General features: G+C 39.1%; 3 protein-coding genes across 4 annotated transcripts in view; 2 read left to right on the top strand and 1 right to left on the bottom strand.

Moving 5' to 3' along the window:
• Positions 1-6,310, bottom strand: part of slc22a18 (solute carrier family 22 member 18) — a 9,431-nt gene extending 3,121 nt beyond the window's left edge. The window contains exons 1-5 of one of the 2 annotated variants that reach the window (XM_046032846.1): positions 5,941-6,308; positions 4,345-4,442; positions 3,983-4,128; positions 3,140-3,272; positions 2,793-2,905 (exon numbers count right to left, since the gene is read on the bottom strand). In XM_046032846.1, the coding sequence (XP_045888802.1) occupies positions 2,793-2,905; positions 3,140-3,272; positions 3,983-4,128; positions 4,345-4,442; positions 5,941-6,102 (652 nt within the window). In that variant the 5' untranslated portion in view covers positions 6,103-6,308. Of the gene's footprint in view, positions 1-2,792; positions 2,906-3,139; positions 3,273-3,982; positions 4,129-4,344; positions 4,443-5,940 lie in introns of both variants that reach the window. The other variant, XM_046032848.1, reaches the window with a different exon arrangement.
• A 2,160-nt stretch (positions 6,311-8,470) lies between these two features.
• On the top strand, positions 8,471-21,170 carry LOC123959020 (very-long-chain (3R)-3-hydroxyacyl-CoA dehydratase-like). Its single transcript, XM_046032849.1, has 11 exons — positions 8,471-8,687; positions 10,472-10,517; positions 10,724-10,797; positions 11,751-11,915; positions 13,392-13,443; positions 13,591-13,701; positions 14,873-15,000; positions 17,407-17,519; positions 17,604-17,710; positions 17,799-17,930; positions 20,510-21,170. Exons 1-11 carry the CDS (start codon positions 8,607-8,609, stop codon positions 20,584-20,586), a joined length of 1,086 nt encoding a protein of 361 aa, XP_045888805.1. The 5' UTR covers positions 8,471-8,606; the 3' UTR covers positions 20,587-21,170.
• Positions 21,171-25,579: 4,409 nt separating this feature from the next.
• LOC123959517 (sodium/potassium/calcium exchanger 1-like) overlaps positions 25,580-27,927 on the top strand; it is a 22,521-nt gene continuing 20,173 nt past the window's right edge. Inside the window, exons 1-2 of the mRNA XM_046033618.1 lie at positions 25,580-25,906; positions 26,495-27,644. Coding sequence (XP_045889574.1) covers positions 26,667-27,644 — 978 coding nt within the window. The 5' untranslated portion in view covers positions 25,580-25,906; positions 26,495-26,666. The remainder of the gene's footprint in view (positions 25,907-26,494; positions 27,645-27,927) is intronic.

Below are 27,927 nucleotides of genomic sequence, written 5' to 3'. Positions count from 1 at the left end.
TCTCTCTCTCTCTCTCTCTCTCTCTCTCTCTCTCTCTCTCTCTCTCTCTCTCTCTCCCCAACCGGTCGAGGCAGATGGCCGCCCACCCTGAGCCATGGCTCTTTTATGAAAAGCGCTCTGAGATAACTGTTGTTGTGATTTGGCGCTATATAAATAAAACTGAACTCAATTGAAGTTTTTGATTTACCATAACTATTCCCCTTGTGCAAGCCATCAAACTACTTTAAAACCAATGTAACACATCAGTTTAACAAAAAAACTATCTATAGCAAATATTAGACTAGTTTTAATAAAAAAAAACACATAACCGAAATGAACTGCTGTGTGTTAGTAGCATTTTAATTAGCAGTAAAATGTTAAAAAGCATTTAGGCTATTAATAAAATACTTATTACATTACATTATCTTACAAACAAAGGTTCATAATTTTAAGGGGATTTTAAAAAATGTCATTTAAACCATAAACGTCATGTCTACCCTGTCACACTGATAAAATCACAAGAATTAGATCAGTATTAAGTAAAGTCTGTTTATTTGTCTAATTAATGTCTCAATGGACAGCAAAGAACCAGCCGCAGCTCTATCAGGAGAAAGGCAATTTTGTCCCTACAATCCTTATTTCGGACTGCGCCTGGACTTTACTGGATATTGGTGAGAGATGGGACAACTTTAATTTGTTTCCTGTCAGATGTGAAAGGTCAGACTGGCTTGATTTGTCTCCAGATGACAGCTTGACTTTTTTTGTCCTCCTGGTCGCCTTGTTCCACTGTTTCTCACTGCGGTGCATCATTTTGATGTCTGTTAATTCCATCGCCAATTTTTCCATCTCACTTTTGTACATGTTCCTCTCTGCTGTTACTGCCTTGAGCCTTTTTTTCTGGTCTCTGACCGTCACCCTGCACTGCTGGACATACACTGCCATTTGTGTCAGACTTTGCTTTAGCTCCTCGCACAGCTTCTGTGTTTTCCTCAGCTCTTCGTTCTGGGTGAGCAGCTCATTCTGTAAGGACTCAGTACTCGGGAGAGGCAGCACTTGGCTTGACTTTCTGATGAGTGGCGTGGAAGGTTTTTGTTGGATAAGTAGTTTATTTTTCCCTACTAGATCCCCAACAGCGCGACACCTTTTGAACTTTAATTGCAACTCTAAGCATTCATTTTTGCAGCGCTGCCACTTGTCATTCAGGCCGTCCCTCTCTTTAACCACCTGGTCCAGTTGTTCCTTCAGGTCTTGCTGCTCGGTCCTCTGTTTGACAGCAGCCTGCTTTACTGACTGCAGCTCCTTCCTCATTGACTGCAGTTCCTCTTTGAGGGCCTCATTCTGCTTGTGCCCCCGCCTCAGGTCCATTTCCTGGATCCCGATCTTCTTACCCAACACCGACAATTCATTTTTGCAGTGCATCAGTTGGTTCCTCTGGTGGTCTCTGTTTCTGATCACCTTTGGGACTCTTTGCCGCTCTGCTTTGAACTGCTCAGCATCACTCGTCAAAAACGCACCTTTCTTCTTGTGGATCTCACTTTCCTTCTTGAAGGCCTCATTTTCCTTCTGGAGGGCCTTGGGGGTTTTCTCCATGCAGAGATATTCCCGCTCAGCATCGGGAAGGATTGGTGACGAGACATAATGATGATAAGTTAACATGGGGCTTGCTTTACACAAAAGCTTGTCATCAGAATTAAATGTCATTTTCTGAACACCGGGTCTCAGTATGATTTGAAATGTAGAGTTTTAAACAGTCTCTTTTGTCACCTTGCTATAGGGTTGAAAAAGAATCACATGACATTCCAACAGTATGTGATGCAATGAAGCATACATGCGTTCTGCAGCGGAGACGGACATTCTGTTCTTTCTTGTGCAGAAGAATAGACTGTATTTCAGAAATAGACGTAGCTACCATGACGTAACCCATTGGTTTGTGGACTACTGTTTTCTCATTTTGGCCGGTGGCTATCACGTTCTTTTGTAATTCATGTTATCTGTGATATTAATTAGTATGCTAATTTCGGCTGGAAAAAAACAGGCTTAAGACAAAATGTACTTACAGGAAATAATTAACAGTCTTCAAGTCTCTTCTAACCAAGACTTTTTAGGTGACCAGAATGGTAGCAACGTCCTAAAGCAAACCCCACTTCCTGGTCTATTTTCCTCTAAATGGGACCATACTTTTCTAAATGAACGTCATGCTTTGTTGAAGAACGCTTGAAACTAACGATTGAGACCATAAACTCATTAGGAAAGTGTTTACTGGGGTAATAAATTAGGTGAGAAGTAGGTTAAATTTGTCATTGACTACAATACAATCGGATTTCTTTTTGCAACCAGTGGAGTCGGCCCTTGTTGGCCATTAAAAAGAATGCAGGTTTAAGGCACTACCGCATTAGCTTAGGCTGTGAAGCGACTGAAGAAGACATTTTCGGAGGAAGTGAGGAAGAGAGAGTGATTGAGCATGAGGCTCCCGGACATTGGCGAGACCTTTGTGAAATAAAAGGCTGCAAGACAGAGAGCAAATTTACTCGTTCCCTTGCCGGTGCTTTGCCTAACACCTGCGAACTACCTAGAAAAAGACTTTTCCTGGAGAGCTCTATTTCTTTATTTTAATAATAATACAAAATAAATGTTAAAAAACATTGACACTGCTGACTGAATGTGATTTAAGTTGGACTTTTTAGGGGAAACGCACTGATTCAAAACACCGGCTCAGCGCCACTTTCTAATGCCAGTGTGCCATAAAGCCTGACCATTTCAGCATTTCATTCAGATTCCCAAACAGCTGAGAACATTACAGAAGTGTATCTTACTGTCTGTGTTGGTTGTTGGAGCTTGAGCTTTGGTAGTTTTCGGGATGAACTTTAAAACCAACAGTAAACTGAAGGCACTCCCCACAGCACCAAAACAAGCAGTAAATGTCTCCCTGGGAAATACAAAGTAAAAACAGTGTCAGGTGGACGAATATTTTGGACATTTTAGGTGTACTATATATATATATAGTATAGAAATGTGACAATTCTACACATGCATAAATACCATGTGAACATTTAAAAGTCTACATTTATGAGTCTATTATCTGTAGGACTAAACTCTGACCTCGGATCAGTCTCCAACACCCAAAACAAACACACAACAACACACATACAGTGACACCCACCCATAACGTGTGTTAAGATGGCCGCCCAACGTGGAGCCAGCTATCATACCGATGCCAAAACACAGGCCTAGTTTGGATAAAGCATCTGCCCGTTTTTCAGGTTCTGAAAGGTCTGCAACGACCATCTGAGATGCTGCAGGCAAGAGAGGGATGAAAGATTCAAAGCGAGACACTATTTTATAGGATAGTAAAAAAAAAAAAATTAGGATAAATGAGAATAGTTTTAACTAAGCTGAAACTTTTAACTATCTTAAATATTTCAAGGTTTAAATATCAGTTTAAAGGCAGTTTAAATATCATTGACTGAAGTAATGTAAATGTGAGTATCGAATTTTCTAAAGTGATCAAGATAAAAAGCTATTGAACATTTCTCAATAGCAGAGGAGAGTGTCACCATAGTTATGGATATAACAGCATTAAACAATTCTGTGTACAGTTTCCTTATGACTGATTACCTATTGATAACAAATCCCAATAAATATTTTCCTACGAACAGTATTACATTCCAAAAAATATATACTTTTTGTTTATTTTCCGTTATTTCCAAGCATGGCCTCTTGGTTCCACACAATTCCACTAATCACAGTAAATTCTTCTGTATTTTATATATTAATAGTAGGGACACACGGATAGGGAAAAATATAAAATGAAATTTTGAGTAAAAAATTATACTATTTTAATTAAATAAATTGGGAATGGTTTAGCCACAAAGCCTGCAAAGGAAGAAAGGGTAAAAGATTGAATAAAATCCAATGAATGATTGATCTATACCAAATAATAATCTAGGTTTTAAGTTAAAGATATCAAACTGAGTGAGGAGGATTGTAGATGAATGGTGCTCACCAGGGAGGACATGCATGAAGACTGTGGGGAGTTTGTGGACAAACAGCATGGCAGGATGGTCCGCTATGGCCAGCAGCAGAAAGAAAACAACGGTTGCAGAACATGCCAGAGACAAGGCTGCTCGTGCTCCGAAGATATCTCCAAACCTGCCGACGAAACAAAACCCAGAAACCAAAGTTTTCTGCCAGACAAAAGCAGTGCAAGGCGCTAATATTCTGAAGGGAAAGTTAATTTCTAAATGTACAGTAATAGGTCAGTGATTACAAGTTACCTTACTTCAAATGTAGTAGTAGGTAAAAAACGTTGATAAAAGTAGCTCTTACAGAAACTTTTTTGTGTTGTCAACATTGCCTTATACTTACCTTCCAAACATTGGCCCCCCAACCAGCTGGATTACTCCTACCATAGTTTGCAAATAACCAAACCACAGGGTGTTGAAGCCAAGTTTCCTTGCCAAATACTATAGAGACACAAATAAATTACACACTTAAATTCACACATTCATGTTAACATCTGTACAGTGAAATCCATGCATGTGACACTCAGAAAACCACCTCTATTTGTTAACAAATCCAAACTGCGACTTTATTTGGGTGATTTTACTGGCTATCGTGTATATTATGCTACATTCATGGAAGATCCGTACCTGTAGCTGCCCCATGACACAAACAGGACATTATTAGTTTGTCTTTGGTGAATGTGACTTTTAGCCTTATTTAAGAAAGGCAGGGGCAGTGGTGGAGGCATTTGGCAGCAGAAAAGAATTTTCCATAATGTGTGACTCCATGTTTTACTTTGAGGTCAGAGTCCAAAGAAGCTGTTCAAAGTATATTAAGCAACCTATCAGGCTCTATGTTCACTGCAGCAGCAAGAGCTAACTGTGTATTTCTCATTTCACATAGCTCAAGGCGATGTCTTCTAATGTCTTGAATCTAACACAGTACAAAAACTGAAACTGTAAATTGATTATCAAAAATATTGATTAATCAACTTGTTGTTTTCAGCTCTATTCCCATTCACCAGTATTTGGACATTATTTTCAGTCACTTTCAAAATACCTTATTTTATTATTTCCATACACTTCCATACAATGGATCAATGTAGATGAGTAGACACAACTGTCTGGCCTACTGTAGCCCATTGTATCCCTCTTTTAAATGACTTGCTATTAAAAAGTTGGGGAAAGTAACCAAGTACATTTAATTAAATACTATGTGCTACTTATGCAACTAATACTAAACTAAACAGTTACTTAGTCATTTTGTTTGTTAATGACACTAAAAATCCAGTCCACTCTGAGTTTGAGTTGATAAACCTAAAGTGTTGACGTGTTGCACAGACAGCATTTTGCTGTGTTGTTTTATGATTTGCTTTACATTAATGCACGAGGAATCAAAACCTAATCATAAAATATATAATAAAACAACTGTCACAGGGGACTTTTTACTGCATGAGTACTTTTAATGTGTGAAGTACATTTTCCTGACACTTATGCTTTTCAATGTAGGACTTTACTCTGTGTGTTTATACATATTAGTACTTTTACTGAAGTAAAGGATCTTCATACTTCCTAAAACACTGATTATAACATATTCAACAATGAAATGCATTAATGTGACTGCAATAAGGAGCACTTTTACCTATGATAAAGTACATTTAACTGCATTTTGCTGCTAAAATTTTAGTGCATTTTGTAATGCAGATCTAACTTCATGCACCGCATCTTGGATGTGAGGGTGCTGCAGTGCTGTAAATATATGTAGGTAATGGTAGCATTTTTGCGTGTCAAATAACACACATGATCACTCTGAACACCCACAATAAATTCTACATCTGCCCTCACAGTAACAACAGTGATTAAATACATTTCCCACAATGCGCGCTTCCGGAAATTTTTTCACATTCACAGCAGGCACGGAAATCTCGCCTTCCTGCTTTTACGCAACATAAATACTTACAGGAGTTACAGAAAACTGTAAAAACATCCACGTGATATCCAAAGCAGCGATGAGGTAGACGATGTAAATGATTTTCATCCTCTTTGGTTGGTCTTCAGCGTTAGTCTGGGAGGAAAGTGAAGCTCTGGAGGTTTCCTCGGTTGTTTCTCCTCTTCGACTCATTTTGCTTTTTTGCAGAAAAATCAAACGTTTTGGTCACATTAATGTTAATTTTCTGTTACCGAACCGCAGATATGGAACAGGCAGGGGAATCAAACTGCGAGGTGCAAGTTGTCCGGTAAAATATTCTTTGACCTGCACTTTCGTTAGCGAACTTCTCGTTAGTTGCACTTTGGAACCGACAAGGAGGCGTTACCGAAGTAACGTTACTTGTGAAAAAGTGATTACCGGTAGTTACGAAGGGTGATAATCGAAAGTGGAAAAACCGGAGTTTTGGTTTAAGTATTGTTCTCCTAAACAACTGGATCTGTCCCTGACTTTTTTTTATTAAGGTCGTACTTTCAGTCAAAATCTGCTTTAGGTTTAAGTAAAAGTATTGTACCACACAGTAGTTATACTCAGGTACATGCATTGGCAGTTCCTTAGGTAAAAATGTTTAAGTATATTCTGAAAAATGTACTTAAAGTGTAGTAAAATGTCCTCTGTTATAGTATTATTTAATAATTTGATTATTATTACTCATGCAGTAATGTTAAAGTAGAATTGTACAGTTTTGGTTGGTTGAGTTGGAGCTCATTTTGAACAGTTTTTATCAGACTGCAACTCATGAGTTATGGATTAATCTGCTGATTAATGTTTCCATTATTCGACTTATTGTTTTTTTTTTTTTTTTTAAAGAAATCAGAAAGAAAAGTGCAAAATACCATCACAATTCCTAAGAGCCCAAAGTGAAACCTTCACAGTGCTTTTGTTTTGTTTAGTCCAAACCTCATGATTAAAATAAATTACTAAACTATCTAAAGGAAAAGCAGCAAATCCTCACATGACAAGCTGGAGCCATAAAATGTTTTATTATGTATAATTATTTTTATTAAAAATACTCAATTCAGTTATTTTCTTTGCAGACAACATACAATGTCTATATATAAGTCAAGTTTTCTGTAGGTTGTCAACAAATACTAATGTCTTTCTTAGAATTCTCATCATGATGAACAGCAGATGAAACTCGTTCTGGTTTTCAGTTCTCGTTTTTTTTATTGCAGACACAGAGTCAGTCACACGTCTCAGCAGGGTCACATCTGATTCTGTTATTGCAAGTTTTGGAATGACAGAAGCAGCAGGGTGTATCTGCTAAAAGGCAATGAAGCCAGGTCAGATTTTACAAGACAGTCTCTTACTGCCCTCTTGTGGCAGAATCTAGATTGTATATCCTGCTGATACTGTGGAAAAATTACAATATGTTCCCGTATTTCTAAATAACATTTGGACCAAAGACGTGGAATTTCAACCTTTTTATATCCATAAAGGTCCAAAGGGTTGTTTGGAGTAATTTTATAAATTATTTGCTTAGAATGTGACAACAGTAAAGAAATCTATAAGCAGAAATAATTGTCTAGATTGTCCTTATTAAATTTGGTGGTTAAGTTTTCTCATTGCACTTTTCATACCGAGCAGGTCTAGACCGTACTCTTTGTAATATTATTTACAAAGACCCAACAATTCCCACCACGAGCAAGCACTTGGCGACAGAGGCAAGGAAAAACATCTTTTAGAAGGCAGAGAAAGCTTGAACAGAACCTTGGTGGGCGGCCATCTGCCTCAACTGGTTGGGGATGAGAGGGAGAGAGGGCGAGGGGGGAGCAGCCGACATAAATTCCACACAGAAATACTAGTAGAAATAGTAAATATTAGTGGTACAGAAAATGAAAATTAGTACTGATAATTATTGTAATATTAATGATGATAATAATAGGGCTAGTAATAATAACTGTAGCAGGGGGTGCTCAGTTGAGTTGGTAATATGCGTTGTTGCATTAAACTTTCATAGATTCAGCATTTTTCATTAATAATACATGTGATTCTACAAGTTATTTGTTATCATTTAGGACTGTGAAGGTGTCACTTTGGGTGATTGTGACTGCATTATTTTACAAAGCAAACCATTAATTAATTAATGGAGGAAACAATCAGCAGATTTATCCATAATTGAATTATCATTAGTTGCAGCCTGATGCAAAATAGTTTATAATAAATAGCTCCACCTCAACCAACAGTAAAATTCTGCTTTTACACAAATGCATCAGTAATAATAAACTAATATAATAATAGGCTAACAGTCATAGACAGATTTATACTTACGTACTTGTACTTTGGTAACATTTTCAAAGCAGGACTAACAGTATTTTTTACAGTTACAGTCTGTATACTTCCTCTGCCTGTGACATACACTGAGAAAGGACTTTTCAGTGAGGGATAAGAAATAAGATAGAAACATGTCTGAAAGTTTGAGGACTTTTATTTTGAAGCTACCAAACAGCTCTTTAGGATTCTTATTTTGAAATCCTCAATGGACCTCCTCCCGGAAGTGTGCTCCATCATCTACTCTGATGAGAATCAGTCTTGTGTGTGTGTGTGTGTGTTTGGGTGTGTGTGGCTGGAAGAGTGTCAGATGAGGACTGCGGTTCATTAATTAGAGTAAATTATAAATCTCAGAACCCAGAGTGACCATGCAGACCCTCACTCCTCATGTTTACTGGGCTCAGCGACACGGAGAGATTTATCTCCGGGTGGAACTGAGCGATGCAAAGGTAGGACATCCCACAACATCACCACGACTGGCTGCTTTCAGCCTCAACTTGTCGGTTACCTGCTCACATAATCTCTTTAAATGCCTCTAAACTTTATTTTCTTAATGCTGCGGGTGTAACGTTAGCTAGCCGATGTTTATCTCGCTGTAGCGAAAACCTGGTTTTAAGCTAACAGTTAGCCTAACTGTGTTTGCTAGCATCTAAATGAAGGTGTACAGTTATAATAAAATATGACTAACGTTAAATTAAACTAATTATTCAGGTTTGTTAATTCACATTTATCCCGTGTTCAGAAAAGTGTGTATATTTAAGTTATTTGCTGCCCCAAATAACACTATTGAAAGTGAATTGACAACCTTAATTGTCTGTCGGGTTCATGGACATTAACGTTGCCGATTTTTTTTTTTTTTTTAAGCACAGTTTAGTTTATTCACAAAAAATTAAATTACAATTTATAGTCATAAGAAATGGGCTAATGCAGACGTGTGAAAAGGGACAGGTAAGCGAGCTGAAGCTTGTATGCAGGGACCCAGATTGTAAGCAAATAGTAGACATGTAACGTTACTGACATAATGTCTAGATAAATACCAACGTTACAAATAAACAAAGCAAATGCAATCTACGTGTCTAAATAACTTAAAGAAATGTGTTGTCAAAATTAACAGTACAAAACAATATTAACAGCCTCAGTGATGTCTAAAGTAGTGGGTAGCTGACAATGGGAGCTCTAGTTTGGTCCTTGTTTAGTAGCTGCACACCACAGTTAACAACTGGACAACTTGACTTGTGATTTTACCTAAACAAATACTGATGATATTATTATTATTATTATCAGAAGAAGGTATTGAAGTTGAATTATTTGGGTGGGGGCTTTTTTCTTCACCTCATCACTGAGCCTATCGCTGACCACTTGAATTTTCTGTAATTCTGCTGACTGTGTGTTTGCATTAGTAACATGAAATATATAGGTTCTCCGCCTCCTCCATCCTCCTCCTGCATCTGTTAGACAAATGTCTTATAAAAGATGCATGGCTTTTTAGTTGTTGTTGTTCTGGATCTTGTTCAGCAGAATGGCTTAAGGGTAATTGAAACAGGCTGGCAGAAGAACGCCTGTCATGCTACACATGTTGGGCTCATTTATATCTATAAGGATGGACTAAATATGAGAAACCCCTAATACAAACACCTCTTTACAGCCTCTGACATGCCCATAAAGTGGAATCGACACCAGTTTCTACAAAAACGTATAGTATTCTCTATGTAAATAATATATACAGATGGGTGACAAATTTATAGCTAAAACCAACAAATTGTCTTAGTATGGTGTTGGACCACGAGCGCCGATGGGTTTTGCACCTCTGAACTCTCAACTGTGCGTTCATCTTTGTAATGAGGGGTTTATGCACTGCAGCTCTACTATAATATCACTGTTTGTGTTATTGTTGACGGACTGTTTTGTACCATCAGGGTCCAAAATTAGCACCAACCACCTGCTGGTAAAATATGCAAATGTCTGGTAGACTTACTTCACTCACCAGCCCAAACAACAATGGTAATCTATTGAGTGGTTGGTACACTTTGAACATTCACTAGAGTTAATTTTCACCCTGTGTACCGTGCAGTTCACCTGTGTGGAAGCATCTGCACTCATTATGTTTCTCCACTCTTATCTTAAAAAAAGAAAAACATAGAATATCACCAGACTTTAATTCTCACTGCATAATTTTGTCCATTATCGGGTCAGCGTCGGGTTGTTTGTGATGGCTGCCTTTTGTGTTTTTCAGAATCTCGACATCGGCCTGCAAGAAAACAACACACTTCAGTTTAGAGGTTGGTGTTTACATTAGTGCGTGTAAGAGGGAGAAAATGTTGATGAGAGCAGTTGCTCGGTTGAATAATGATAATTTTGTGATGAAATATAATGTAAAATATTCCACAAACTTTCACATTATTAGAAGTTCAGTTATTATGCAATTTCTGTAGGGTACACAGTGTAACGCCTGATGTTATAATATAATCTTAATATTGCTCCACAGCACAGGGCCATGGAGCTAAAGGAGATAATGAATACGAGTTCAGTTTGGAGTTCCTGGAACCTGTTAGACCAGAGGTATTCATCTTTTATTTGTCTGTTACTTATTAGTGGGGGAATCAATTGTTATATTGAAATTAGGGCTGGTAATAAAACAATGATTATTATTGCAATATAACTTCCTCAATAATAATATAATAAATGTTTGCTTTAATTAATTTGAATTATGAACAAATTAGCACTTACATTTTCTATTAAGATATTTATATTGAGGAAAGGGGGCTGAAAGAAGATTTTACTCATGCATATTTGTTGAAAAATATCATAATTGTTTGAATGTTCTCCCTCAGATTCTTTTTTGTGGTTTGGTCTGAAGTGTGTATTCTGACCATAAAGTTAAATAATCTAAAACCACAATTAACCAATGGTTTCTTCAACTTTCACCTAGGAGCAAAAATCAGCCTTTAAACGTGAAAGAAATAATGATTTGACATTCATCATGATGATTATCGAGATCAAATGAAATTATTTACCGTGATATCACCCAACCCTAATTACAATGTATTGCTTTTGCATCATTGTAATAGAAAAAAAAATTGAATACCAGAGGGTAGAAGGGCAGTTACTGATTCTGTTAATTTATATATGAAATATTTAGTGCTTTTGTAGTTGTACTTTCTTTTATCCCTTATTAAGACCTCTTTCAGAGCACAATGGCACATTTCATACAATTTTCTCTTGAGGTTCACATGAAGAATCCACAATTGTTTTTACAAATGGGATACATGAACAACTGCGCTGATTAAGTGAGTGTACCAGCTAGATATCACTGCCGTCAAGTCAAAGTGAACACTGATTGGGGGGAAAAACGCTGGGATGATGTTTAATATGTCACACGTGTCCTTTAACCATCCAAGGTTATTGACCATTAGTAGCAGATAAAATGTGTTCAAACAGCTACTCATGTAATTGCATTGCCATATGTTGCTCAGTTAAGAAACCTTACATTTTCTAATACTGTGTGTGTTCAGATCAACCACAAGTCCACCCAGCGTCAGGTGGACATCAAGATCAGGAAGCAGGAGGAGCGCTGGTGGGATCGGCTGACACTGCAGGAGAAGAAGCCTCTGTTTTTGGCTCCCGACTTTGACCGCTGGCTGGACGAGTCCGATGCCGAGATGGAGCTTCAGGCTAAGGTACGAACTTGAAAAACAAACAAAAATAAATCCACTCTGAAAAGAGGGTAAAATGTTGTCTGCCATGGAAAAGGCTTTTGACTGCTAATGCAAACCTGGCTACAGAATATATAAAAACATTAATTCTACGTAAGTGCTTTATAAATAAAGTGTTTTACATACAGTGAACCCAAAAAAGAAGCAATATTACAATAAAATCAAGGAAATCTAGGAGGTAAACGACATAGCTAAAAACACAACAACAAACAGATACTATTAGAAACAGATCAAAACTTTACATAAAAGTGTGCCAAAAACTGTGAAAATTAAGAGTAAAATGTCCGTTCCAAGCCGCTAACAGCAGTGCATAGGGAGTGAATTTACTTGAAAGCCAGTTTATAAAAGTGGGTTTTTAGAAGGGATTTAAAAGATTTTGCTAGCCTAATTTCCTCAAGCAGGCCGTTCCAAAGTACAGGCGCCCTAAAATATAGTAAGAGCAGTCACCTTTTAGTCTTGCATCTGGACTGTGGAACAACCAAAAGGACTTGCCCGAGGATCTAAGGGTGAGTTTCTGGCTCATAAAAAGTTAAAAGGTCAGCAATATATCTAGGGGCTAGACCTTTCTATGCTTTAAAGTATCAGTAGGATAAATCTTACTATGTATGCTAAGTCTGGGGCAACATGGTCTCCAGCTGCAGCCTTATGAACAAGTTGGAGACGTGGAATTGATTTTTGACTGAGGCAGATGGAGAGTTGCAGTAGTGTAGAAGAAATTATCTTCTCTAAATCAGCATGTGATAAATGAAAGTGACATTTCTAAGTTGAAGGGAAGCAGAATTGCAGAAACCTCTTGACCTTCTCGATTGTGAAGTCCCTGTCAAATATCACTCCTAAGTTTCTGGCTACAGACTTTATATGAGACAAGTCCCCTAGATCATGTAGGAAAAGATCTCTTCCTGGGCTGTCCAAATAAAACTATTAAATTTTTGCTTTCATTCAACATTTATTGTCTCTGAGAGTATTGAAGCAGCTGTGATCATTGTGTCTTAATAACTCTGTCTTCAGCCTACCTGTGAAAAGAAACGTAATGCTTACAAGTTATATGACCTAGTTGAAGCACATAGAGGGAGAATAGGATGGGGCCAATAATTGAGCCATGTGGTACCCCACAGGTGATGTCTGCTATGGACGACCATGACTTGCCTATAGTTGTTGTGAAAATGTGAGCCATGTATCATTCTCATTAAAGAAGGTCTCAGAAATGCTGGATGTGTGTGGGAAAAATTTAAACTTGTTAAAATATATTTATGAATTTAGAATCCTGATCAAACATCGAGTAAAACCTTTTATGCCTCTAACTAAAACAAATTAGTCAGTCAACTGCTCTGAGAGATCTTTGAGATATCAGAATTCATATTCACCATATTAAAACAAGTGAAGATATCAGTAAATATAAAAAATAATGTAAAGCAAGTTTGGTGGTGTGATTTCTTTCAGGAAGAAGAGAAGATTAACAGGATAAGTGTGGAGTCAAGAGTTCGTAAAGACCGTGAGTCAGACTGATCTCTTCACCTGCAAACATCAAAAACTCACAGAAATGTTTCTGACTGCTGTCGTAGACATTTACTATCCTGTAGGAGGAGCTTTAGCAACATCAGCATCACTTCATTTTAATTATTTTCTTCTGTTTCCCCAGCCTACCTCGGCCTGAAGAGAGGCTATTTGTTTATGTACAACCTGGTGCAGTTTCTGGGATTCTCCTGGATCTTTGTCAACATGACTGTTCGACTCTTCATTCTTGGTCAAGGTTTGTTTTAAAGTCAGTTTATGAAGTGAAGTTTATGGCAAAGAATAATTTTGACTGGCCAAAGTAAATAATACATGTCATGTTAATCAAAGTTAATTTTTATCAACCATACTAGCATTGTACTCGCCAAGTTAATTGCTGTGATCTGGGAACACATCAACATCCCCACAACAAAAAAACAAGACAGTCGGACAATCAGACAGGTTATAAAGAAACAGTTTAGCCAGATGATCTAAACCACTTAGGTTTAGGTTCTTAGGAGGTAAGAAAACGTAAAGTAATCTCACCTGAAATGTCAGTGACAATCCTTCATTGCACAGAAAACTGTATGCACAACTACGGGACGTACAACCTGTCAGATCGTCTTGACTGCTCGTGTTTCTTGCCCTGTCTGACTGTTATGACCTGTTTGAACATAACTGAGAGAACAAAAGACCAAAACTACGAAGACGAGATCCACAATAACGACTCAGTTCTCATTCAGAATCTAATTTTTAATTTCTGTGGTGTGTTCTCACATAACATTACTGCCGACCATCTTTAAGAACATGCATACAGAGGATGTTTTTAGGACTGATTTCTTACCTTCCACTACTATTTTCAGTTGTTTTCATCATGGCATAAAAAAATATTCTTGCAGACAAGAAACCTGCTTGAGATATGGCGGCAATTCATCAGTTTATATTTAGTCACCTTAATGTTGGTTGCATTGTTCTGGTGCTTTATTCAGTACTTCACAGAAAAAGTGAAAACAAAGACGCTGAACGACTAAAAGCAGAATTGGCAGACTGCAGTGGGATGGACTAAAATAAAGATAAAAAGCGGAATAAAACTCAAACAATTGTCCTAAATATCTTTTGAATTTTATGGGCTAAATTAATTACTGGACAACAGTTTGCGTGTGAGTGTTTGTGAAACACAAAAACAGAAGAGACACAATTAGCACCACTGAGCAGTAAAATAAAACAAACGGAGAGATCCAGAAAACACTGAGAGACACTGGTCTGTGTTGTTTGCTTGTGAGGAGCTATTCACAGATGAGCTCATTTGAATAGAAACAGGAACACGACTACACAGCAGGGATTTGTTTTGCAAATCATGGGGATTATTGATAGTGGCTCATGCAATGTGCTTTTTAATTATGTCTGTTTGTTTCTCTCACCCTCCGCAGATTCGTTTTATGACACCTTTCACACCACCGCAGACATGATGTATTTCTGTCAGATGATGGCGGTGATCGAGGTCATTAATCCCTTGTTGGGTCTGGTTAAGACTGGATTTTTTCCTGCTATGATACAGGTAATGTAGGGGAGACGGTCAGGTCTCATTTCTTTGTGATTTCATCACAGCCATCAAAAAGTAGTGCATTTACTGTAAATAGTTAAAGTATGAAATTAATAATCATATATACAGTATAAGCAGCGACTATATGGCCAAATGTATGTGGACACCCGAACATTACACCCGTATGTGATTAGTTAAATATCCCATTCGAAAACCTTGAGCATTAATCTGCTGCCAAAACAGCCTCTTCAGGTTTCAGGCTCTCCACCAGGTTTTGGAGCCTGTCTGCGGGGATTTGCTCTTATTCATACACAAGATTATTCGTGAGGTCAAACACTGATGTTAGGCGATAAGGCTCACAGTCATCGTTCAGTTCATCCTAAGAGCCTGTTTGTGCTAGAAAAGAACTATGTTTCGTAGGATCTGTTATAATCATAATAACTTTATTTGTATGTCACTTGTATAAAGACAATGTTTACAGAGTGCTTTACAAACAGTAAACCCAAAAGAGGCTGCAATAAAGAATCAAAATAGAGGTAATATATGAGGTAAACAGAGATACTATTAAGAACAGGTCAAAACTTTACGTACAAGGATGTGCCGAAAAATAGCAGTAAAGGGTATTACAAGATAAAGACAGGAAATGCAAAGATCCTTCAGTGAATGTAAACTCCCGAACGACATGCGTAGAGAGAAATTTACATAGAAGTACTGTATGTTGTGTGTTTTTTTTTTTTTTTTAGAAGGGATTTAAAAGTTGAAACCAACTTTGCTGTTTATCCTACACTTCGAGAGGTGGCAGATGGAATAATGATTTTAAATATGGGGATTACAGTGCGCATTTTCAGACGGTTGCTCCTACCTCATAGTGTTGCCTTTGGTTATAAACATGAAAAGCGAAAGAAATAATCACCTGAGAAAAGTTCAAATTCTGTTTTTAGTTTTCTGAAGTTGTTTGACCATATGGCAAGCAATTCTGATTGAGAGTACTGGGCCCTTGTAAGTGTTGCATGTGGTTGAGATCAGGGCTCTGTGTAGGCCAGTCAAGTCCTTCCAAAAAGGGTGAAAAGAAAATAATAAAAATTTTAGGGTGCAATCTTGGTTGCAATCAGCAATCTCCCCACTAGCTGCCACTAAATCTGACACAGATTAGCATCAGATTTCATCCTTTGAGCTTCACAGCAACACTAGATATGTGTGTGGTACATTATCATGTGCATATATTATAAACTATGGATGAAACGGTATGGAAATTTCATAACATGGTTATAGGGACCAAAATTATGACTGTTATCGGTATTATCACGGTATTGTTAAAATGTACTGATAAACTCTCAGAATCAATTTGAAACACTGAAAACCACAAACAAAATTAACATTTTGTTTGCATAAACATTAAAATAATAATAGTAGATACCCTATGTAAACAGTAATGAAATGAACCCATGCACAACTACAGGAATACAAACACTTTCACAACTAATTTGACAGCTAACACATTTTAAATGAACAAGATATGTAGTTATTGTGACTAAACTGTGTAACTTGTTATCATGTGCAGTGGGCAAATATCCTATAGACACATGCAGAACAAGGTGTAGTGTTTTTACAAGAGTAACTAACACTGAGAACTTCAGTTTACAGTTTTGTTAGCAAATCAGGCAGCCAAATCTAAAAATTAGCTCACCCTGCGTTGGCTATAAGTCAGTTTTATACAATCAAGTTTCTCTCAGCACTCTTATAAAACAAAACTACAACATCTCTGCAGCGGGTCTTCCGCCATGATGTAATTGACCCAAACAAACCCACGTTGCATACTGCGCATGCTTCAGGCAGACGGTGCCTGATTTTGGTTAATGCTGGACAGTATTTGCCGTGAGTTTATCAAAGCGCGGTAACCGAACCCAGTTATCATGGTAATTAAAATGCGTATGGTAATAATGACTGTCAGGAATTTTACCATGGTTTATCATTAAACCTGTAACCGTTTCATCCTGATTATAGACCTGAAGTAATCATGTTCGTAGTCACTCACTATGTATGGCGTTAAAAGGATACAATTACTGAGCTATTCTTCGACTTGCTTAATGCTGTCTTCACTATCAACAGTCAGAAATCAGGAAAGCGTGAGGGGGGGAAAAAATAAGCACCCCAAATTGACTGATCACAGTTCTTATAATTTCACACTTGAAAGTCTGTTTTTGAGTGTTCGGAGTACCACTGCATGTGTGAATTAAAAATTGCATAACTCTTAAAAGCCTTTTGTGGCTCCAGCAGGAGCCGTGTAAAGTCTGTTTAACTGCAGACCGGTTTTGACAAGGGGGAGGAATTAAAAGAGACTATCTCTTGTTCTCCTGCATTGATTGCAAGCAGTAGTGGTTAATCTAAGATCTCTTTCTATTGTGCTCTGTGACGTTGCAGGTGGCAGGGAGGAACGTCATTCTGTTCGTTATCTTCGGCAGTCTGGAAGAGATGCAGAACAAGTCGGTAGTCTTCTTCGTGTTCTACCTCTGGAGCACCATCGAGATCTTCAGGTTAGCTGCGGTCACCATCCTCTGCCCTCTGGTGAAGATGTGCTGTTGCCTGCTTTAACATCGGCCTTTTCTTCTCTACGTCAGGTACCCTTTCTACATGCTGGCCTGCATCAGCACAGAGTGGAAGCTGCTAACTTGGCTGAGATACAGCCTCTGGATCCCTCTGTACCCGCTGGGCGTTGTGGCTGAAGGTTAGTTGACTAGTTTGTTATACATAAACGAAGGTTCGTGGCAGTTGTTGCTAGTTTCTGCTGACGGCGTGTCGTTCTGTGTTTCCAGCGGTGGCTGTCATCCAGTCCCTGCCCATCTTTGATGAGACGCGTCTGTTCAGCCTCCCCCTCCCTGCGGTGCTGGGACACTCTTTAAGCTTCTCCTACACTCTGCAGCTCTACCTGGTCCTCATGTTCCTGGGTGAGACATCCACTAACACACTGCTGAGACATTCAGCCTATTTAATGGCGTCTGATTTAAAAAAACAAAAAAACAAAAACAACTATCACATACAGAACTTGCACATTATGCATTTCTAGGGGCATGGAGAGCAAAGAGATGAAGGATTTTTAACTCCTCGCTGCCACTTGCCTCCCTGTATCATTAACTGCCGCTGGCCTTTAAACGTGATCAGTCTTACTTGCTTGTGGGCAAAATGTCTGTGGGCATTTCTAAAGAAACAGTCAGCTGCCATGACATTTTGCAATAGCAAGGTTAAGTAGCGATCTAGGGATGCACAGACTGTTCGGCCCCTGAAATTAATCAGCCAAAAATAGCTCTTTCTGTGTTCGGCTTAATACGTCAAAAGACAGATTTAAAATTTTACCAAACAATTACGATGACATGTCAGTGTGAAAGCATTTTAAAGTGTCAGAGAAAGATGCAAAAATGGCTGTTTGCAGACACTGTTCTGCTGAATTGTCTCTTAGCACATCCACTTCTTTGAAAAGGCAACAAACGGTCTGACCCGCTTGTTTCTGTTACTTGTTTCTGACAAGGCGATTAAGCTAGCCGCACCTACATTTGGAGTGCACACGTATTCAAGTCCTTATGGTAACTGAAACGGCCCAGAGCGAGCTGACAGGCAGGTTAGCGACTTTATCCTGTCAGTTTCTCTCTTTACAAAGACAAGTGTTGCAGTATGAGAGTCCTACCTGAAGAGAGGCTGTGAAGTCTTCATGTTACGCTGTACGAGAACCACATACTACATTTATCATATTGGCTCAGACTTGATAAATTTAGTGCAAGGAGTATACATGTGTCCAGTTTTCAAAATAAGGCGTCTATACAGTATGGAAATAAGATTAATTGGATGATAATCACAAAGTATAAAACAAATTACATGTGTCCATTAAAAGTAAATGGATGCATGTAATTTACTTTACTGGACCCTCTCGGGCCCCAGACCCACCAACCATAGTCTCTCCAAATCCTGTGGGAAACGCTGAGTAAAAAGCACAATTTGACTATTTAATTTACGGGAAAAAACAAATGTGAAAGCACTTGTTCGGTATTCAGCAAATTTCTTCATTATATTCGGTTTTGGCAGCCAAGAATTTTCATTTCCGTGCATCCCTACTATATCCTACCAATGTGATGGCACCAGCAAGAGAGGCAGGCCATGCATGTGAGATCAAAGACGAGACTACTAAACAGCAGCCATTTCATATGCACACTGCCACCAACTGGACACGGGTCTACTACAGGTGGTCTACGTGTGGTTACTGCCTGTGTTCCATGTGAATTACTTAACGTTAGATTAACGGTAGATTGCCTTTAGCCTTAATCTGTCAAAATGAAGGACAGCCTTCAGATTTTTCCAACATTGTCAAACATTCAGTCAATGCTGTCCTCTCTGACTCACCCCCATGTCTCTGGAAAAACAGCCAACTTAAACTGATGTTAAGTCAGCTTACCCTTTTTATTACCCTCAAGCTGCTGGCAGTTCTGTTTTCATGGTTTGTTGCTGACTCTTATCTAATTTTCAGTGGGATTATGGATGAATTCACATCGTATATCTGTCACTTTTATTTCTACTGAAAACTGACAATGTTAGTTAACATAGCTGTCAAAGACACACCGCTCATTAGTGCAACAGGACTTTTTAAGAGGAAATGTTTTATATTAAAAAAAAATGTGTTCATCTGTCTAAATAACTTGGAACATTTATTAGTTTTCAAAGGATCAGATTTATTTCAGGTTTTTGTCATAGAAATGGGTAGTTGTCATCGTTTTCATTGTAAGAATTCAAACTGCACCAGAGTAACATTGTCCACTGATTTGTAACAATTGTCGAGGTTAACTTGGACTTTACCCGCCGCGTCCCTGTAGGCAGGATACGTGGGTGACGATGGATGGATGGAACTTTATGCCCATGGGATGCCTGTTATGTTACCTTTTGCAATTCTACAGAAGATAATCTTACATATTTTGGTGAAAACAGAGGAACCCTCAATAATAATAATAATACCCTTGTTATCAGTCATTTTTTGAAATGTCATTGAGTGAAATCTACCGAGCAAGGTTTTGGCCACATATTTTGACACATGCACTTAAATTCTGTAACTGTTTTTACCTTATTAACTTCAAATTCCATACACTTTTATTTCTTTAGATCATGAAAATCAACTTACTGAGACTAAAAACTGTTGCTTGCCTTTCTTGTATTTGTTAATGTCATTGACAACCTTGTTTTAAGTGCACACTGATTTGAAGACGTCATGATGGATTACTGAACCCAAGCAAGCTCTGAAAACACTGATTTTCAAAACTGTACTGAGTAGAATAAAAGGCTATGGCTGCCTGGGATGTAGGAAAACCGTGATAAGCTTGGGAAAACAAGCAGTGATCTAAAGTTTGTATTTTTTATTAAATTCACTATATCAAAGTACTGTGTTTGTTAGTCTGCAGTGACAAAAAGACTAGTTTGTCTCATTGGGGGGGGGCTGCTCAAACTTTCAATCAACTTTACACTGATAGTGGTTCCCTCTCCTCCTCAGGACTCTTCATCAATTTCCGACACCTGTATAAGCAGAGGAGGAGACGATACCGCACGAGGAAAAGGAAAGTCCACTAACTGATCAGCACCTTGATATTGCACACACCCTCTGAACTGCCGGCCACCTAAAGATAAAGCAGCTGTTTCCTTTTCCTCTGATTGCCTTTTCTTATCTTTCCTACACACACACTCACTTGATGTTGGCGTACTGGTCACCTTATTCCTCCACTGGTGAACTGGGAACGTTATTCAGACCAAATCCTGTAAATCCTACTGTACCTGCTCGACATCTCACTGTTGAACAGGCAAGGTTGATCCAGCTATACTACTGTGAGTTTGAGTTGTTACTGTTTTTTCTGTTAAACATGTCCATCAAGATTTCTGTCCACGTCTGCTGTCACTGTCTAATTTCTTTTATTATTATTATTCCTGATTAGTTCTTTTTTCTTTTGATTTTCACGTTTACACGAAGTGTTTCCTTTCTGAAAATATAGGAGTCATTTGATTCAAAAAGTAGTAGTTACCCTCAGAACGGCTCTTCAGAACATGTTTTAATGGCTCTTTAACCCACAATTCACAGATGCATTTACACATTTATTAAACTGTTATATTGTTGTTGAGTTTAAATGCAACTGAAAGCCAATACAGCTTTGAAACTCTTACGTGGTGTCTTCAATTATGCTTCATAATCTGGCTATTTAGATTTTTCTGCTTTATTTTAAATGCGTGCATGTGAAATCATGTCGTCATCATCTCCCTCATGTTTTCTGCTGGGGTTGTCTGATATCTCACTTTTTATTTTTATTTTTTTTGTCAAATGACTGAATTCTCAAATGTCAGAATGTACCTCAACACACCACGAGTCTGAAAATTGTTCCCGCTTGCTACTGCACAAAGACTGACATCTCAAGCTAGTTTCAAGACTCTACAAGTTGCTTTTGAACTTGTGGATTCTTGGAAAATCAGTCAACAGCATTGCAAATTTTACATAAACTGAAGTTAAGCTATTACACCACTTTTATGGTTCTTAAATCAATAGAGAAATTATTTCAGATGCCTTTGCATGAAATAACTATGATGTAACTGGTTTTGTTTTGTTTGTGTTTTGTTTTCAGAGGTGCATTACTAACACTATGCCTTTGATGAAGCCGTTAGCCATTTACTGCTTTGAATATTACCCTAGCTATGCAAAGTACCGTAGAAGGACATATTTACAGTGGGAGAAATAAGTATTGAAAATGTCAACATTTTGTTCAGTAAACATATTCCCAGTGGGGCTATTCAAACGAAAGTTTCACCAGACATTGATATTAACTCAAATAATCCACACATATAAATAAATCCAAACATTGAAGACCATCAATAAAGTTATGTGTAACAAAGAGGAATGTCACAGGAAAAAAGTACACGCCAACTTAAGCCGCTTTTCGACCAAAAGTACCGGGGACTTTTAAGTCCCTAGATCTCTTTTCAAGGAACTAAAAGGTTCCTTCGGCCCAATGTTGTGTGCGTTTCCACCGTGATCTAAAGAAGAAGATTAGGCAAATTAACCAGCTGACATAGGCTGTAGGCCTATACGCCATACAAAGCGATGCACAGGCATCATTATTTGTGTGGGAGTATAATGAAGAGACACACAATAAAGTCTGTTACACATTTAATAACTGGATAAAGCCATAAAGTTCTTAAAATAACTCCAGCGCAGAGAAAGCCACACAAAAATAAAATCGCGACAGTTTGGAAGGTTATTAAAATATTTCCAACCGACAAGAGCTGTAGATCAGCTGCAGCACTCACGTCTGTGTCCGCCTGCGGCAGAGGAACGGGATGTTTAACGAGCTTAAATGTAAATGCTCCGTATTTGTTTTGCACCTTTCTAGTCTTTTCGACCGCTCAAAGCGCTTTTACACTACATCTGCATTCACACACATTCACTGAGCCTAAGTGCTCAAACAGAAACACACATTTATACACTGGCGGAACAGCCGCCAGGGGCAATTCAGGGCATTCGCCAACCTGATTGGCACATCCCAGCCACTGTACCTTGATTAGCATATTTGCGTTCAGTGTGTGCATGTTGCACTTTAGACTAAACTAATTTCTGCAGAGATTTTCTCATTTATCTGCAAACAAAAACTTACAATACCATTACTGATTTCTACACATTGTTGTCTTTTGATTATGGATGAAGGGAGATGACAGGGAGAGAGTTAGAGGGGTATAACATGCAACAAAAGGTCCCTGGACTAATAATGAATAAACCAAATTTAGAGGATGCTTATCAAAAATTTTGGCGCGTGTGTTTATGTTAATCAGCCATAGAGGTGTGCGATTTGTAATCAATCCATCCATCGTCAACCGCAGGGGGCAGGAGCCAATCCCAGCTGACATCGGGCGAAAGGCGGGGGCCGCCAATCCATCGCAGGGCCACACATAGACAACCAGTCACACTCACACCTAAGGAGGATTTAGGGTCACGAATGAACCTCATGTCTTTGGACAGTGGGAGGAAGCGGGAGCTACCGGAGGGAACCCACGCAGACACGGGGAGAACATGCAAACTCCACACAGAAAGGCCGGGTTGCCATTTAAGACCACAAACTAACCACCGCGCAGAATATCAAGAATATGAAAAGCTTTGGGAGTAAGCTGTCCGCGTTAGGCCTGAACCAGCCAACTTACCGGCACAAGTTCAAGCACCATTGTGCTGATGACGGATTTAAAGCCACTACGACAACAGCTATAGACAAAACTCAGGGCTAATGTAGCAACAGCTGAAATGGTTTACTCCTACTTGCACGGTTTGATGTCAGCAATATTTGTGCTGGTGATTTCAGTGTTTTTATACTGTTAAGTGCTTCAGTTTTAAATATTAAAATCATTAATATTAATATCCTATTGTTAACCATCCCTGTTCGGCTCCTAGAAAATAGTTGGGAAGTAGCCTACAAGGGAGACTTTGTTGTTCTCCAGGGCTGAAGTTGAACTTCAGGGCCAACCCCCCTTCACTCTTTCTTCAACAGTTGCAGAGGTCCCATGTGTTGCTTTCCATTAGACTTGAGAAGCTGCAGTCTTAATTCACCGCTGTAACTTACATTAGACATTACTGCTAAACTAAGGGCTTATTGCTGACCCGTTGCTCTCTGCTCTGCTGTTCACACACACAGTCCTCTTCCTCTACCTCACGCTACACTCACACATGGCTTTTTCAAACTCTTTTTTGAAGTATGCCAAATATTGTCTCGACAAAATCCCAGAAAATATATAGATATAAGTTTTTGTCAATATCGCACACCCCTAATCGGCCACTCTTTTGTTGTTATTTTGTCATTCTCAAATATCAGTATTGGTATCATATCTTAAAACTGACATGGATTTCATCCATGGATTCGAGCTGTACTCCTGACAATAGGTGAAACCATTATCCAGGCAAACCTAGTGGCTAAAAAGACGGGTTAGGACATGACCCTAATTTGATGTGTGTGTTTTTTCATTTGAAGCCCAGATTTCCAGACTGAACTGGCCCAGAGTTTTGACACAGTGAAATGAAAGATTCAAGATTCACCAGTGTAGAATTCTGGGACAGGGGAAATTGTTAAATGTCCTGATGAGCCGTCCATAATTTTTTCCACTGACTGTACTTGAGTTCTTTGTTTTCTTTTGGCCGTTCCAATCTGTTCATCTTTGAGTCTTGTTATTTGTTTGTGTTTACTGAAGTTGTTGCTGTGAATTTGTTGGTTTCATTTCACATTAATTTTTCTTAGGGTGTCTTTTGGGACGGATGTGTATTGGACATACAGCCTGATTTAGAGTATTTATTGCATTATAGGCAAACAAATTCAGACTAATGCTGCATTTGATCACAGTTATGTTTTCCTGATAAAAATAAACATCCGAATTCCTATTTTGGAGGTGGGCTGTTTTGTTGTTTTTTTTTTCTCGGATCCCAGTTCCTGTCGTGACGTTAAAAATTAGTTTGGGTTTTTGGGGGGAATTTTGTGTTCATGACATGCTGCAAGTGTCCATGGAGAAGAATCAAACTGGGGATGATGCAGTTATTTAATATGCATCTTATACCACTGTGCCAGCAGGATGCTTTAGTAGATACTTTTATAAAATTGTATGCTTTTGCTTTTGAGCTGTGGTGGAAGAAGTATAGTGTTGCAGGTTGTAATGGTGGAGCTAATTATATATACAATACTGAAGAGTTTTAGGAAGGTGTAGAACAAATGCTGTGAACGCTGTTTGGTCACGTTGCATTTTGTTACTTGATAAATACTTTACATCAATCTTTCCACACCTGCCTAAAACTCTTGCACAGTAGTGTATATTTTGTATTAATTTAGTCAAATTAGCATAGTGGAGTACAAGTATAAAATAGTATAAAATGGAATTACTCAAATACACATACCTAAAAATGTTCATGCCACATCAGTGTAACATAAGTTGGTATCTGTAGCTAAAATTGTATTTTCTGGTGGTAGTGAAAACGGGAAACATGCACACTTGTTGTTGATCATACTGGACAATAAGAGATTTATTAATGTGCTTCAAATGTAAGAGATGGAGGACAAAATCCAAAAAATGTATTCCAAAGTTTGTCTGATAATAATATGAAGCTGTGTGAATACTCTGAACATTTCCTTTAGTTTTTGAAATTTTAGTTGGATTCATATATAAGCAGAGACCCTGACTACAGGTAAAATATGTGTGTATAGATATACAAACAACTGCATTTCCAAAAATCATGAAAAACTATTTTTCCCATAAGTCAAAAAGTGAAACTTTCATCTATTCTAGATTCATTACATGTTGTTTATATATATATATATATATATATATATATATATATATATATAGGCCTAGTTGAAAATGTGAACGTGTGAAATTTGCCATTTTCCAAGTAAAAATATTGTAAATCATATCTTCTCACGTGCAAACATTTTGATAAAGCGCTTGTTTCCCACGTGCTTTTTCATATTTTGCTCTTTGTTTAGGGAAATGAATCAGTACCCCACACTCTAAAATGAGGCCTCACCTGACCACACCCAAAGTAACGACCAAACTCCTCCTGCCCGTCTCTGAACATTTAATTATTGTACATCCAACAGACACCGCGCTCAGAGCCGCCTCCGAGGTTTCACCTCAAACTGGCAGCTGCGACCAGCATTCAACAGTTTGAATGTTGGTGTATTGATACAGCGTTATGTGTGAAAGGGGAGGTGAGAGGTGTTTGGCTCCTAATCCTCTTAGCAGCATTATGCTGAGCCTCGTTCAAGCCCTGACATGCGGTGCGCCCTTGTAGCTCTCCAAAACCCGGAGTCAGCATCTCTGCGTCCATACGCACAGCTGGAGGGACGGTCCGCAGCGGCGAGGAGTCTAGCAGCCGGCGGCACAGGTAAGACCCGCACCACCGCTCACTGCACACAGCTGCTTTCTGGGTTTTTATTGTATCTTTGTCATTATTTTTGGATAGTCAAAGAAAATAGATTAAGAGTTTGATTCGACCTTGTATCATAATCCGCGCCGGCCTCACTTTACTCCGCAACGAAACCTCAACACGCCCTTTTTAGTCTTAGATTTGATGGTTTTATCAACATCGAGATCTTATTGCACTGCAGGCAGGGTTAATTTAATTTAATTATTGATCGTTTATGGGACGCTTTTCATTTCGTTGTTTCTGTGCGCGCCTCACACAATAACTAATGAGCGGCAATTTCGGAATGAATTGTTTTTTTGGATGCAAGACCAATGCTTTTTCTTACCGACATGTTTAAAGTGTCTTTAATGGACTCCGGTTTTGTGAGAAGCCAAAGCCTGCGTGATTATGTATCCATAGTAACAGGTGGCTGTCTGCATCCCCCATCTCCCCCAACAAACACACACTTCTTAGTAGATCTGCCTCTGTAACTATGCAAGCAGTGAGGACATTAAAAATACATGTTCATGATGATGTGATTTTCAGCTGTGTGTTTTCTGTTTTCAGTCCTTCCACAGGTTGAAGCTGCCCGCTGTAAAAGATGAAACACACTGTGTGTACGTGCGTGTGTCTCTTCCTTGTCAGCGGCGTCTTCTCGCCACATAACGGTGCCGGAACAATCAAGGAATAGCAATGCATCTGACATAACTTCCTGTTTGGATTCGAGACCACGAGGGCAATGAACGTGCACTCGCCTCCGAGGAGGAGACTCAGGCGCAGTCGCGTCCTCTTCTTCATCTCAGGTGTGCTGCTGTGTTTCGTCTACACGCTGACTCTGAAGGCCAGGCTGTCACAGCCGCGAGCCTCCGCCCAGACGGATGACACACTCGGAGCAGAGAGGGGTGATGATGATGTCGTGGAGGTCAACATTAGGGAGGTGATGGCATCCAATGAGACAGCGGAGGAGGTTGTCTCAACTGGGGCCACCAAACCTCCTTTGGTGATAATCGTCAACAGTACAGATATCGAACAGTGCATCTACGTAGATCCTCATCCTCCCAAACCTCCTCCAACTCCACCGCCACCAACCACAACAGCTGCCCCTGGTCCCCCACTCCAGCCCCCTCACAGGAAAGGGGATTATCCAGAAGACATCTTCTCAGTGGAGCAGCGACGGCAAGGCTGGGTGGTCCTGCACGTCACAGGCATGATCTACATGTTTGTCGCCCTGGCCATTGTCTGCGATGAGTTCTTTGTTCCTGGGCTGGAGGTCATCACCAACAAGCTGGAGATCTCCGACGATGTGGCCGGGGCCACCTTCATGGCTGCCGGAGGCTCTGCCCCCGAGCTCTTCACCTCCCTGATCGGTGTCTTTATCTCCCACAGCAACGTGGGCATCGGCACCATTGTGGGCTCAGCCGTCTTCAACATCCTGTTTGTGATCGGCATGTGCGCCATCTTCTCCCGGGAGATGCTGCACCTGACCTGGTGGCCGCTATTCAGAGACGTAACCTTCTACATCCTGGACCTCGTCATGCTCATCGTCTTCTTCCTGGACAACATGATCCTGTGGTGGGAGAGCCTGTTGCTGCTGATGGGCTACATCAGCTACGTGAGCTTCATGAAGTTCAACAGTCAGATCGAGCAGGGGGTCAAGAGCCAGCTCAACAAGCACATGAGTATCGTCAAGGTGTGGACCGCAGAGGAGCCGGAGAAGGTCAGTTGATGGCTCATAAAGTAACTTAAAGACGTGTTCTGGTCTAGAGTTATCTCAGGATATCTTGTTAGTGTTCACACTGAGCTTGTAAGAAAAAACTTAAATCAATTCCATTGTTGAATCCAGATGTAAACAGCAAACTCAGGTTCATATCAGCTCTATTATTCCACAATCAACTTCAACATAGGAAACTCCAAATAACTGATTACAGCCACAGTTTGGCTTCTTCACTGATTTGCATCATCAAATCAAATGATAATAGTGTTGATTTTACCAAGACTGT

This window comes from Micropterus dolomieu, linkage group LG20 (assembly GCF_021292245.1).
Source record: "Micropterus dolomieu isolate WLL.071019.BEF.003 ecotype Adirondacks linkage group LG20, ASM2129224v1, whole genome shotgun sequence".
Classification (NCBI taxonomy): domain Eukaryota; kingdom Metazoa; phylum Chordata; class Actinopteri; order Centrarchiformes; family Centrarchidae; genus Micropterus; species Micropterus dolomieu.
The sequence above is the reverse complement of the archived record's forward strand: the minus strand, read 5'-3'. Positions and strand labels throughout refer to the sequence as shown.

What these genes read in the sequence shown, in the direction of transcription:
- LOC123959020 (XM_046032849.1), top strand. Translation starts at nt 8,607, where the DNA reads ATGCAGACCCTCACTCCTCATGTTTACTGGGCTCAGCGACACGGAGAG. An exon ending in GTCAAGAGTTCGTAAAGACC is followed by an intron (nt 13,444 to 13,590) that starts GTGAGTCAGACT and finishes CTGTTTCCCCAG; the next exon opens with CCTACCTCGGCCTGAAGAGA. An exon ending in AGCACCATCGAGATCTTCAG is followed by an intron (nt 17,520 to 17,603) that starts GTTAGCTGCGGT and finishes TCTCTACGTCAG; the next exon opens with GTACCCTTTCTACATGCTGG.